Below are 14,609 nucleotides of genomic sequence, written 5' to 3'. Positions count from 1 at the left end.
AAAAGGTTTTAACTGAGCAGTGGCAGCATCAGATAGGCTTTCTAAAAAGATGAATGTGGCTGCAGGTGGAGAGCAGAATAGATGACCTGTTGGCAGTGGGAATGGACAGAAGTGGATGCATTTAGGAGACATTTTGGGGGTAAGAATGACGTAGGTGATATGAATGATCCTTTCTAAAATGCAATTTTGTTTGGAGGTAAATATGTTTCTCACTGTCTGTGGTTGGAAACATTCACATTTTCTTTTCAGTATACCAGGGGACTTCTTATTAAGAAGAACCCTGTTGTTGAAACTCTTGTGTTTTTAATTCCCAAGCCCTCCTCTTTTCTTTTCTTCAAAAAAAATTTTAAAGTTTATTTATTTTTTAAATATTTATTTGTTTTATTTCTGAAAGAGAGAGAGAGCGTAAGTGGGGGAGGGCAGAGAGAGAGGGAGACACAGAATCTGAAACAGGCTCCAGGCTCTGAGCTGTCAGCACAGAGCCTGACATGGGGCTCCAACTCACCATGACCTGAGCTGAAGTCAGACGCTTAAACAACTGAGCCGCTCAGGTGCCCCTATTTAATTATTTTTGAGAGAGAGAGCATGAGCAAGGGAGGAGCAGAGAAAGGGAGAGAGACAATCCCAAGCAGGCCCCGCACTGTCAGCACAGAGCCCAATGTGGGGCTCAAACTCACGAACTGTGAGATCATGACCTGAGCTGAAACCAAGAGTTGGATGCTTCACTAACTGAGCCACCCAGGCGCCCCTTTTTAAAAAAAAAATTTGTTTTAAGTTTATTTATTTTCGAGAGAGAAAAAAGAGTGAGAGAGAACATGAGCAAAGGAGGGGCAGAGAGAAGGAGAGAAACAGAATCCCAACCCCTCCTCTTAATGTTTGATAAGTTTGGTTTCTTAGTCCTTGGAGTTTCTTGACTTGAACCCAGCCTGCCCTGGGCTCTGGATCAAGCACTAAGATAATGAGTGAATATTGCCCCAGTCCCTCAGTACAGATTGAAATGATTTCTTGATTAGTTATTAAATTGTTACTCTTGTAAAGGAACTGTTTAAAAATAAACTGGGGGATTTGTTTCCTTTTCACTTAAAGGCAACATTTAATATATAGAGCCTCTGCCAGTCTGAACTGGATGAGAACTGTTTATACCCAGGCTCATTCAAAATGCTTGGGATATTTCTAAAGGTTCAGTCTTGGCAGCAGCAGCTGAGAATGTAGAGATAAATAAAAAAGTCACAAGACACGGCTGATGGGGTTTGTCTGTTCATTCACACCCATGACTCACTAGGCTTTTGAAGACACTGAATTTTGAAGGACAACCTAGCAGACGGTGGCTGTTTAAATTGTTGGAACTCCAGTCTTGATGCAATTCAGTTAACTGTGAAATGGACTTAGCCTCGTGAATTGAGATGTGGAAAGAAAATGCTCATAGATATATAAACATCTGAATAGCACATAAAATTTGATTTTTAGAAAAAATGATTTAAAGAAAATCATTTAAATATTTGCTTAAAAATAGCATATTTTCCGGTTTTTCTACAGACACTGTGTTACTTGTATGATTAAGAAATAATTTTAGGGGCACCCGGGTGACTCAGGCAGTTAAGCATCCAACTCAATTTCAGCTCAGGTCATGATCTCATGGTTCGTGGGTTTGAGCCCCATATTGGGGCACACTGTCAGTGCGGAGCCTGCTTGGGATTCTGTCTCTGTCTCTGTCTCTGTCTCTCTCTCTCTCTCTCTCTCTGCCCCTCCCCAGCTTACACACCCTGTCTCTCTCTCTCTCAAAATAAATTAATAAACATGAAAAAAAAATTTATTGAGAGGTGCCTGGCTGATTCAGTCAGGAAGACATGCAACTCTTAATCTCGGGATTGTGAGTTAGGTGTGGAGATTACTTAAAAATAAAATCTGAAAGAAAGAAAAAGAAAAGAAAAGAGAAGAGAAAAGGAAAAGAAAAGAAAAGAAAAAGAAAAGAAAGATGGAAAGAAGAGGAAGGAAGGAAGGAAGAATTTTATTGAGCACCTACTGACCTACTGTGTGCCGGGCAATGAATCATCTCATTTCATCCTTCATGCCACCAAGAGGAAGGTCTCACTATCTCTGAGGGAGCTGAGGCTTCAAAGGAGTTAGGAGACTTGCTCAAGGTCACCCAGTTGGTAAATGATGGTAAGATTTTGCTTCCAGAAGGTATGCTCTGAGCAACTAAGCTCTGTTCCAATGGCCCTGTCACTGATTTTGCCTTGGTGGCTTCCTTCCCCCTTGGGGGCCTCAGCTTTCTTCACTTATAAAAAAATGAGTCTTTTATTAAATGTCTCCCTTTCCAGAAACCAAGATCCTTTCCAGGGTCAGAATTTGATAATCCCCATGTTTCTGTCTCAATATAACCAATGTTGTCACTTTTAGCACCAAATGTTCCCATTTAAAATACCGCCTTCAAGGAGACTTCACTGAGTTTACTTTAGTAACACTGTTTAGAAGTCAGCAATATGCCTTAATTATTGCACATTCAAGACTGTCAGATTCTCCCCGATGCCTTATGGCTTCCAGGGCTCAACTTTCCTTAAAATAATGCAGGCCAACATCTGACTCTCAAGAAAAGAAGGTTATCAGACTACTGACATTTACCCCTCGAATGTCAACACTTATTTCTTGTTAGAAAAAAAACCTTCCATCATTTGTTCCTCCACTGGGGGTACATGGAGCTATTTTTTATTGATTTTTCCACATGTTTTCTGTGTTCTTCCAATTTTCCATAATGGCTATGTTTTTTTATAATGGAAAAATAATATCATTGTTTTAAACATTTATTCATTTTTGAGAGACAGAGACAGAGCACCAGTGGGGGAGGGGCAGAGAGAAAGGGAGACACAGAATCCGAAGCAGGCTCCAGGCTCCGAGCTGTCAGCACAGAGCCCGACGCAAGGCTCGAACCCATGAGCCATGAGATCATGATCCGAGCTGAAGTCGGACACTTAACTGACTGAGCCACCCAGGAGCCCCAAAAAATAATCTCATTTTAAAATTCAGTCCAGGAGTGCCTGGGTGGCTCAGTCAGTTAAGTGTCCAACTCTTGATTTCGCTCAGGTCATGATCACATGGTTCATGAGATTGAGCCCCACGTCACCAAAATAAAATTCACTCCAGGAAGACAGAAGAGAAATAAAGTCTTGGTAATATATATTATACATGCCTTGCCTTCCTAATTGGAAAGTATGGGGCATGACTATAAACTCCATCGGATTATTCTGGGTCGGGATCAGGGACCTCATTTCTTACTTTGTAGTGCTATGACTTGATGGTTTAGACCATGGGTTTTGAACTCAGAGAGACCAGGCTTAGAATCTTGGCATGGCCAGTTACTCAGCTCTGTGATCTTAGGTAGCTTGGTGTCTCTAAGCCTTGGTTTCCTCATCAGTAAAAGGGAAATAATGATCACATCTACTTCCCAGAGTGGCTTGGGTGGATTGAATGAGATGATAAATGAACATAATGTCTAGCATTCAGTTAATGCAAGTTTCTTGATTAATTATGTGATATTGTTAATATTCTTTTGCAAGTGTATGGGGCCCTTAGGGACTGCTGAGGCACCTAAGACTTCTGGCCCTGGATCTGAATTAAAAGGTCCTCAGAGACCTATTTTCCTATTTTAATTTAATTTAATTTAATTTTAGTTTAGTTTAGTTTAGTTTAGTTTATTTGTTGTTGAGGTGAAACTTACATGCAGTAGGATACACTGGTCCTACGTGAAATTCTTTAAATTTTTTTTTAATGTTTATTTATTTTTGAGAGAGACCACAAGCAAGGGAGGGGCAGGGCATAGAGAGTGGAGACACAGAACCTGAAGCAGGCTCCAGGCTCTGAGTTGTCAGCACAGAGCCCGACACAGAGCTTGAACTCACAAGTATTGAAATCATGACCTGAGCCGAAGTCAGACTCTTAACCAACTGAGCCACCCAGGCACCCCTGGTCCTAACCAAACTTCGACATATGTATGTCCCACATAACCACTACCCAGATCAAGTTAAGAACATGCCCGAGCACCTCTGCAGGCTCTTTCGTGCCCGCAACCAGTCAGTAGCCCCAAATCCCAAGGCAAACTCTATTTTGACTCCTAAAACCATAAAATAGTTTTGCTTATTCTCAAACTTTGTATAAATAGAAAACACAGTATGGACTTCTTTGTGCCTGGCTTCTTTTGCTGAACATTATGTCTGGAAGATTCAGCCAGATTGTTGAGGGTAATAGTGGTTTGCTTTTTCACTGATGCGTAGTATTCTTTCATATGAATATGATTACAATTTCTATATCCATTTGCTTTACTGATGAACACTTGGGTTGTGTCCAGTTTTGGGCTATTATGAAAAATGCCGCTTTTATGAACATCCCTGTATGTGTTTTCTGGCTTTAAATACTCACTTCAGTTGGCAGACTGTCCAGGAGTGGAGTTGATGGGTCCGGGAGTATATATAATATTTAATTTTAGAGGATACTGCCAAATCATTTTCTAAAGTGGTTGCACCATTTTCCCATTCACACTCATGAAACAGGAGTGTTCCACTTCCTTGCATCCTTGCTAACACTTGGTATGGTGAATCTCTTTCATTTTAACCATGCTGGTGACTGTGCATTAGCTCTCTCATCATGCCTTTAATTTCCGTGATGACTAATGATGTTGTACACTTTTTAATGTAATTATCAGCCATTGGGACACACCACTGCGTTCCTAAACTCAGTTATACTCTTGGGATATCTGATAGCTCAATTTGCCAGAATGAGGCTTAAAGAATGAACGAGCACACATTGTTCTGAGAGAGGTTGCAGAGGCTCTCCTATGACTGAAACAACAGAGTTTCTGAACATCTACACTGGCTTCTGCTTACTTTCAAGTTCTTAACTCTCTTTGATAGTGAGCTTGCAAGAGAAATACCTTGCAGATGAGTGAGATGGTATGAATTTAAAAAAAATTCTTTTTTACATTTTATTTATTTTTGATAGACACAGAAAGACGGAGCACAAGTGGGGGGGGGGGGGGCAGAGAGAGAGGGAGACAGAATCCGAAGCAGGCTCCAGGCTCTGAGCTGTCAGCACAGAGCCCGACGAGGGGCTCGAACTCACAAACTGTGAGATCATGACCTGAGCCGAAGTCGGACACTCAACTGACTGAGCCACCCAGGAGCCCCATATGAATTTTTTTATTTATTTATTTATTTTTTTTTTTCAACGTTTTTTATTTATTTTTGGGACAGAGAGAGACAGAGCATGAACGGGGGAGGGGCAGAGAGAGAGGGAGACACAGAATCGGAAACAGGCTCCAGGCTCCGAGCCATCAGCCCAGAGCCTGACGCGGGGCTCGAACTCACGGACCGCGAGATCGTGACCTGGCTGAAGTCGGACACTTAACCGACTGCGCCACCCAGGCGCCCCGCATATGAATTTTTTTAAATGCTAAGTGAACTCTCTAGCAGCATTTTAGCTTATATTTCTACAGTCCACGTAGGGGAAAAGAAGTCACATTAGTTGAGTATCCACTACATACGTGTCAATCCTTGCACCCGGCACTTTAAATACATTATATCCTTTCTTTTTTAAATTTTTAAAAAATATTTTAAGTAATCTCTATACCCAATGTGGGGCTTGAACTCATAACCCTGAGATCAAGAGTCACATTGACTGAGCCGGCCAGGTGCCTGTACATTAATAAGGACTTTGTGAGGTTGAGATGATTATACTTTCAGTTCAAATGAGCAAATGAGGCTGGAGGTGGAGGTCACCCAGCTCTTAAATGGCAGAGCCAGGATTTGGAGACTGGGTCTGCTTGACTTCAAAGTCTACCCTTCTACATTCAAGCAAACTGAAGGGGAAGCATTATTTTTCTAGCATTTCTCCAGTCAGAAACTTCCTAGTGCCCATTTCACTAATATTTTTGGAATGGTCACCTCTATGAGGGCAACTTCACCTTCAGGTGGATCTCTCAGGGTCTCCCAGTGCTGGGTCTAGCCATACTGGGGAGGGTTGCATCTCCTGGACTCCTGCAGCTAACTTCCTGTTGGCCATTTGACCCCAATTTTTTCCTTCCTACCTTTCCCAATCTTTTAGCTCTGATTGCACTAATATTATATAGGCATTCATTCTCTTGATAGTCCTTCTTATTCTTCTGTCTGTTTTTCTTTTTTCAATGTTTATTTATTTTTGAGAGAGAGAGAGACAGAGTGCAAGCAGGATAGGGGCAAACAGAGAGGGAAACACAGAATCCAAAGCAGGCTCCAGGCTCTGAGCTGTTAGCACAGAGCCCGACGCAAGGCTCGAACTCACAAACCATGAAATCATGACCTGAGCTGAAGTCAGAAGCCTAACTGACTGAGCCACCCGGGCGCCCCTGTCTGGTATATTTTCTTATAATTCTTCTAGAAAGAAAGTTTTTCCCAATTGGATAGCAATACATGTGTATTGTAGACATTTGGGAAAACAAAAATTCACCCATTTCCTCTTAATCATTTTACGTGTAGTTGTTTTTTTGTTTTTAAACATGGTCAAGATGCTGGGCCATAACTTAGTTGCGGTAATGGACATGATTGGATTTTGTAAAAGGCAGTCACATTTAAGGATGTACTGTGGAAGGCCTCAATCAGGAATAGATGTAAAACAAGAGTCATTTGTTCTTCCAAAATACTTTTTTATAGAAAGATAGGAGGGAAAAAAGGGGCAGAGATGGTGAATGAAAGAACCTGGTTTCCACCTTACCTTTAGAAACATCATTGTGGTCGACTTCCAGCACCAACAGACAGAGCTTTAGTGTTCCCCTTGGAGACATTGTTAGCTTTTGGTATTGAGCAATTTCAAATTTGCCTCATCAAAATTTATAGCAAATGTGCCCCACTGTATTTTCCCCTTGAGGTTTCTACCTGTTCCTTCAAACATTGCAAAAGCATCACATTTTTAATGGTTTTGTATGTTTTACCAAGTTTATAAATTATCAGATACCAGGGAGCCTGGGTGACTCGGTTTTTTATTTTTTATTTATTTTTTATTTATTTATTTATTTTTTAAAATTTACATCCAAATTAGTTAGCGTATAGTGCAACAGTGATTTCAGGAGTAGATTCCTTAGTGACCCTTACCCACTTAGCCCACACCCCCTCCCATAACCCTCAGTTTGTTCTCCATATTTATGAGTCTCTTCTGTTTTGTCCCCCTCCCTGTTTTTATATTATTTTTGTTTCCCTTCCCTTATGTTCATCTGTTTTGTCTCATAAAGTCCTCATATGAGTGAAATCATATGATTTTTGTCTTTCTCTGACTAATTTCTTTTTTTTTCTTTTTTTTTTTCTTTTTTTTTTTTAATTTTTTTTTCAACGTTTTTTATTTATTTTTGGGACAGAGAGAGACAGGGCATGAACGGGGAAGGGGCAGAGAGAGAGGGAGACACAGAATCGGAAACAGGCTCCAGGCTCCGAGCCATCAGCCCAGAGCCTGACGCAGGGCTTGAACTCACAGACCGCGAGATCGTGACCTGGCTGAAGTCGGACGCTTAACCAACTGCGCCACCCAGGCGCCCCTCTCTGACTAATTTCACTTAGCATAATTCCCTCCAGTTCCATCCACGTAGTTGCAAATGGCAAGATTTCATTCTTTTTGATTGCCGAATAATACTCTGTTGTATATATATACCACATCTTCTTTATCCATTCATCCATCAGTGGACATTTGGGCTCTTTCCATACTTTGGCTATTGTTGATAGTGCTGCTATAAACATGGGGGTGCATGGGGGTGCATGCCTTGGAAACAGCACACCTGTATCCCATGGATAAATGCCTACTAGTGCAATTGCTGGGTTGTAGGGTAGTTCTATTTTTAGTTTTTTGAAGAACCTCCATACTGTTTTCCAGAGTGGCTGCACCAGCTTGCATTCCCAGAGCGCACACCTCTTGATTTCAGCTCAGGTCATGATCTCATGGTACGATCGAGCCTTGCATCTGCACTGACAGTAGGGAGCCTGCTTAGGATTCTTTCTCTCTCCCTCTCTCTCTCTGCCCCTCCCCTGCTCTCTCTGTCTCTAAAAATAAATAAATAAAACTTAAAAAGAAATCAGATACTGAATCATTCCCCGGTTGTTGGGCCTTTAGATTGTTCCCAAACCGTTTTTGTGGTAAATGATGTGGTAGTGAACACCATTGTCTGCATACTTCGTTGTGGTATCTTTGAGTACAGAAATCTTCATCTCCCACGAGAGAGACCATGACCCTGCAGGGGTTAAGAGCATGAATGCAGGAGCCAGACAGCCATGGTGTGACCACGGACAAGCTATAACCTGTGTGCGCCCCTATCTCCTTGTCTGTCAGACTGGGCAAAATCACAACACTCACCTCCCCATCGCTTCCTGTGTGTGAAGGGCCCAGTCTGTGCCACAGAAGTGTTTGCTTTTATTATTTACCTGGAATCCTAGAAAGTGGGTGCTCATTGGATAACAAATTAAACTTTAAGGTTTCTTAAGTATATTGGTGACTTGAGATTGTGAACCAGCCTCCTCTTTGTAACTCAACATGCAGTACTGTTTTGAGTCCATAACTGTATGATGGATGAACATATCATTGAAGCAACTTCTCTCTACAGTGTGTGCACATCTCTTGGTTCTTACAAGCTCCTGTTTATTTTTCTGTTTCCCCCTCTTGACCGTGAGCGCCTTGAGATCAAAGAGCATGCCCTGAAAATAATAGCAAGTAGTACTCACTGGGTACCTAACTGTGGATCAGACTCAGTGCTCAGCACTCTGCAGGCCTTGTCTTGTTTGCTCCTCCCAGCACCGTCTCACACCTGGGCCCCCAGGAGACAGGCACCGCGTGCTGGCTGAGTGATGCAGTACTCTTTCCCAAACTTGTCACATCAAAAGGATCACTCAAGGCACAGAGATGGGGGATGCTGATTCCCAGGCCTCGCTCTTGGAGATCTGATTCTAAAGGTCTGGAGTAGCCCGGGGATCTGCCCCAGATGATCCTTTATGCTGAGGCCACATCCCGACTACCCCGTGGTCCCGAATTTCCTACGTCTCAAGCCTTGGGCAGCTTCTCCCAACTGTCTGGAGTTCTCAGCCTTGTCACTAAATGGAACAAGAAGGAGGGTGACCAAGAGGAGGAAACCATAAGCAACTCTTATTAGTATGCAGGGCCTTTCTTGTCACACTGCCTTTAATTGAAGCTGAAGGGCTGGCACATCTCTCTGGGATTTTCCACTCTCTAGCCCTTCCGGAACTGGCTGCACACCAGCCTGCTAAGGGGGACAAGGACGGTGCAGAGGTGTGGAGGCATCTGTCCATTGGTGTTGGAGGCCAACCATGATGATGTCTCTAAAACTAAAATGGAAGCCATGTTCCTTTATTTAGTCATCACTACCTGCTTCTCCCCTGCTGCTCCTCCCTACCTCCCTCCTTTTACCTACCTGTGGTCCCACCTGTGCAAGGCTCTGTCCTGCCAAGATGAGGAGGAAAACCACTAAGGGGGAGACTTCAATCTGTTTCTTAATTTTTAGCAAAGTAATTCTTGTACATTGTTCCCACGGTTAAAAAGATATACAGTAGTCCCCCCCCCCCACCTTATCTGTGGCTTTGGGCATCCACTGGAGCTCTTGGAACGTGTTCCCCGAGGACACGGTGGTGGGGGACTGCTGTACAGGATGAACAGAAGGACAGAATGAGCATCATCTTTGTGGCACCCTCTGCTATGGCAATAACTTTGAACTCTGGGCTGTTTCTCTGGACGGTTATGATTTTAGATACGATAGATATGGTTTTTGACATTATCTACTGATTTCCTGCTACGACAGATGGGGGTTAGCTCACTTACACCCCATCTATACCCTCCCCAAACAGTTAAGTTGTTCTTTTCTGTTCCTTTACGAGTTGACTTTGTAATTTCAAGTAATATACTACCATCTTTATTTCTTTTTACTTGTTTTGGGGCATACAAACAATACAATGGGGGGTATACAAACAATAGTGACTATAGAGTACATATATACCTATGAAGCAGACACTCATGTAACTACCGTCCCAGTTAAGAAAATAGAATACTGTCAACACCTTTAAAGCTCCTCCCCACCCAGGGAAGCCGCTCACCGTAACTTTTATGCTCATTGTTCCCTTGCCTTTCTTTAGAGTTCTTCTTATCTTTATAGGCACTCCTCAGTATTTAGATTTGCTGTAAATAGAATCACACTACATGTATCACACTGTGCCTTATGCCCTTCCTTCAACATCGATAAGCTATTCCAAGCCGACAGGTGTACCCGTGGTTTATTCATGTTCATTGCCGTACACTCACCGTTCACGTAGACCACTATTTATTTATCCAGTCAGCTGTTGATGGACATTTGGGTTGTTTGCAGCTTTCTGCTATCATGAACATCTTTATTCAGTCACTCAGAACATGTGTGCAAGGGTTTCTCCAGGCAGTGGATCTAGGAGCAGAATCCCTGCATTGCAGGGCACGTGCATACTCAGTTTTACTTGATAATGCCACTTTTCCTATGTGGTTGCACTAATGGACAGTCCCTACCTCCAGAGACTCTGACCTGATTGGCTAGGGCAGGGCTGGGCATTGACAATATTCAAAGCTCCCCAGATGGTTCCATCATGAGGCTCCATGTCCACCTTTGTTTCCAGTCCATCAACTCTAGAAAGTATTTTTTTGATTCTTCAGTTTGGAGGAGTGGTCCTAGCATCCCTTTCTGCTCTCTACTCTGAAGATTTTTGTGTAATAATCTGAAAGAGCTAACACGGGTTTTTCCCAGGCAAAGTCAAAGTGTGGGCTGGCTAAGAGAGGTTATCAAGGCATGGACAGGAATTGGTTAAGATACTGGGACAAAAGTAGGGGCAGCTGGGTGGCTCATTTGGTTGAGTGTCTGCCTTCGGCCCAGGTCATGATCTCCCAGTTCTTGGGTTCAAGCCTTGCGTCAGGCTTGCTGCTATCAGCACAGAGCCTGCTTCGAATCCAGTCTCTTTCCCTCTCTGCCCCTCTCCTGCTCATGCTCTCTTTCTAAAAAAAAAAAAAAAAAAAAAAAACCTTGAAAAAGAAGAAAAGATACTGCTGGGACACCTGGGTGTCCCAGTTGGTTAAGTATCCAACTCTTGATTGAACTTGAACTCACAGTTTGTGAGTTCGAGGCCCACATCAGGCTCTGTGTTTACCGTGCAGACCCTGCTTGGGGTTCTCTCCCTTTGCCTCTCTTTCTCTCAAAATAAATAAATAAACTTAAAAAAAAAAAAAAGATACTGGGACAAAGGTGAGCAGATGAATTCTAACTTCAGGCAGGTCTGAGAAACTACAGAAAATCCAAGGGCTGGGAATTCTTCACAGAAGCCAATCCTTCCTTCTCTGTGTGGCTATTAGTAGCCTCTAGCATCTGTCTGCCAGTTATAGGCTAGAGAAGTCATTTAACCTGCTTAAATTTTGAGACAAAGAGGGGAATTCTTGATTCTTCTAAACTGCTGTCAGGATCTTTATGGTCATGTTTTTTTAAAGGCATTCCAACCGCAGTTTGGGTTTCTCAACCCTGGCGAACAGTAGCAACATATGGGAACTTTGAATAAACACTGGTGCCTCAGACCAACTACATCAGAATGTCTGGGGTGAGACCCAGGCACTCACAGGCTTCTGAAGGGGCCCTGGGATGATTCTTAGACATAGTCAGGGTAGAGAACCACCAACAGTGGGTCACACTTTAACTTGTATCCATCAGCATCACCTGGGAGCTTGTTAAAAACCCAGATTGCTGGGCTCCACTGTTTCTGATTCTATAGGTCTGGGGTGGAGCTGTTGGCTTGTATTTCTAACAGGTTGCCAGTGTTGCAAACATTGCTAGTCCCCCCCAATCACACCTAGAGTACAATCTTGCTCCTGAGGTTTCCCTGTATAGCTACTTGTAGAGACCCAGATCAGCCATGTACTGTGCCTGGTCAGGCTGGTAGCTTAAAATCAACTATGGAAATCAGCAAATACTACAAGTCAGGACTCTGCCATCCCCACTCAGTTGCTAAACATTCACATCTGGATCACATCATGGGTCAGCAGGATACTGAGCACCTTCAGGGGTGTAGAGCATCCTTGGCTATGCAGGATCATTGTCATCAGTAGGGTCTAGTTGCACATGGGGTGTTCATGGTGGTTACCCATAGATCTTCCATATATAGAGAACAAAAAAGATGTACACATTGAAAACATTTCTTTGAATTTTCCAGTGACCACAGGTTCCAAGTATTAAAAATACTTTTTCTGGTTCGAGTTATTAATACGATCATTAGTAGTTCACAAAGCCAAATAAATACATTATAATTCTTGGTAGTTATTAAGCATAGAAAGGAGACTCCGTTGGACAAATTGCCTCCTTGTTTGACACCTGGGGATTTTGTACACACTAGGCAATGCCAGGACGGGGAGAGGTAGGAGAGGGGGTCGGTATAAATCCCACAACTGCAAGTCCACGGTTGGAAGCTGCAGATTTAGAGGTTGACTTTCTTTGAATAAACCATGACCAAGTACCCTTAGAAAGTCTTTGTGTAGCTCCAGCTTGAAGACTGCTGGGCTAGCCTGGGCTGACGAAAGCATTCGCCCCACTTCCAACAGGAAGTAACTGTGTTGCACGTGATGGGTCCACACCTCACTCCATGCGTGGGCCTGGCTGGATCAAAACATCTGCCTTACATGGTAACAAGCCCCAACACCCTTTCTGCTAGGACACTGCTCTCCACGTGTAACCAGAGCCCACAACCTTGTTCAGAAGAACCTTCAGGCACTAATGTCCAGGACAAGCACTTGGACCTTTAGAAGCAAAGACTTATTAAAAATGAGAGGGTCTTTCTGAAAGGATTCCATCTCCTTCCCCACCCCCACCCCCCAACCCCCAGGGGACTGAGTTTCCCTATTTTTCCAGGGGAGGGGCTTGTACCTCCTGGGACAAGTAGTGCCATCCTGTGTTCTGTGAACTTTCCTGTTTGGCCAATGCAGGAAATCCCCCATATCACATTCTTTTCCAGACCGTGAAAAGATTCTTTTCTGACCTTGTATTCACCCCAGTGTAATCCTGAGTTTTTAATTTTGGGCGGGTGGGGGGAGCAAGGTGAGTGGTGACAGATTGGGCTGAGTCAAGAGCCTGGAATCTGTCATCATCTTCAGTAAAACTTCCTTTCTTCAGTTCCCCTGACCTGCAAAGCACCCTTTTGACCTTCTGCTGAACTAAATTAAGAATGGTTGTGATGGACTTTGAAGGTATTACACTAAGTGACGTAAGTCAGGTAGAGAACGACAAATACTGTATGATCTCATTTATATGTGGAATCTAAAAAAGCCCAACCAAACAACCAAACAAACAAAAAACAAACCAAACTCACAGGAAAAGAGATCAGACTTGTGGTTACCAGGGACAATACAAACCTCCAGTTACAGGATAAATCAGAACTAGGGATGTAACGTACACGTGATGACTATAGCTAACACTGCTGTGTCATTAGGAGTAGATCCCAAGAATTCTATCACAAGAGGTTTTTTTTCCGCTTTTCTTTTTATTGTACCTATAGAAGATCAATGTTAGCTGAATCTATTGTGGTAACCATTTCACAATCTACGTAAATCAAACCATCGTGCTGTATGCCTTCAACTGATACAGTAGTGCATGTCAATTCTTTTTCATTAAAACTGGGGAAAGAAAGAATGGCCATCAACATTGCATGGTTTTGAAACTTCAGGTTCTGTCCCTGGAGCACAATGGCCCTGTGTCCTTCCCGTGGCGCCAGAACCATAGCAGGTGCTCATTGGGCTTTGGTGTCATTGACTCTACACATCAAAATTTGCTGTTTTCAAAATGACAAGTCTGTCTAGATATGCAAATCGATCCTGACTTTCTCTTCCATTTCTTTGCAGTGAAATGCAAAATGGAGAAAGAGGAGGAGGCCTGAGCTAAGACTCCACCACCTTATTTAGCCACTGGTGGGATCTTTTCCCTTCGGAGCTTCAGTGACCCTCTGTGAGGAAAATGTACGAATTATGCTTCCTCTCTGTTAACTTTCTTAATGACTACTTTTGGTACATGTGAATACAGAATCTTTTCTGCAGAAGATAGCATTTGTGGCACACATGTTTTAGTGCGTATCGTTTATCCTAAGACAGTACTGATCTTAACTTTCTACAGTATCTCAAAATTTTATTCTTGTATCCATATTATTTCTTCAGTGTTTCAGGTGTATTCTTCTGCACCAGCCACCACTAAAATGTACAACGAACTCTGGCTTCCAAGAGATGTTGACGTGCTTTAGTTACCAGTTTCCCACTCTGGGCTGCCTTTGCAAAAATCACTATTTAAATTTAAGTCCCAAACCTCTGCAGTGGGTTTTAAGTTGATCTGGTTTTAAGTTACTCATTTCATAAAAAAGATATACTGCCTGCGATCATTTCCAAAGGAGACTGACTCTTAACTCTGACTGTAGATCCAACAAGGTGAGACACTTAAACCCAGACAACAGTAACAAAGGAGGTTTGTTGTCAGGTCCCCAGAATATTATAGAAAAGTTCCTCATTCGATGGGTAAGCTAACTTATTACCCTCATTTGTTCTGGGGTTTGCTGTTA

At 42.8% G+C, this 14,609-nt stretch overlaps 1 protein-coding gene across 5 annotated transcripts in view; it reads left to right on the top strand.

The window, feature by feature from the left end:
* The window catches only part of IQCK (IQ motif containing K), a 123,675-nt gene extending 109,572 nt beyond the window's left edge, over positions 1-14,103 (top strand). For all 5 annotated transcript variants that reach the window (XM_060648656.3, XM_060648654.3, XM_060648657.3 and 2 more), the window contains one exon: positions 13,906-14,103. In XM_060648656.3, the coding sequence (XP_060504639.3) occupies positions 13,906-13,908 (3 nt within the window). In that variant the 3' untranslated portion in view covers positions 13,909-14,103. The remainder of the gene's footprint in view (positions 1-13,905) is intronic.
* The last annotated feature ends 506 nt before the right edge of the window (positions 14,104-14,609 follow it).

The sequence above is a fragment of the Panthera onca genome, chromosome E3 (assembly GCF_046562875.1).
Source record: "Panthera onca isolate mPanOnc1 chromosome E3, mPanOnc1 haplotype 2, whole genome shotgun sequence".
Classification (NCBI taxonomy): domain Eukaryota; kingdom Metazoa; phylum Chordata; class Mammalia; order Carnivora; family Felidae; genus Panthera; species Panthera onca.
Note: the sequence above shows the minus strand (reverse complement) of the source record. Positions and strands in the feature narration are given on the sequence as shown.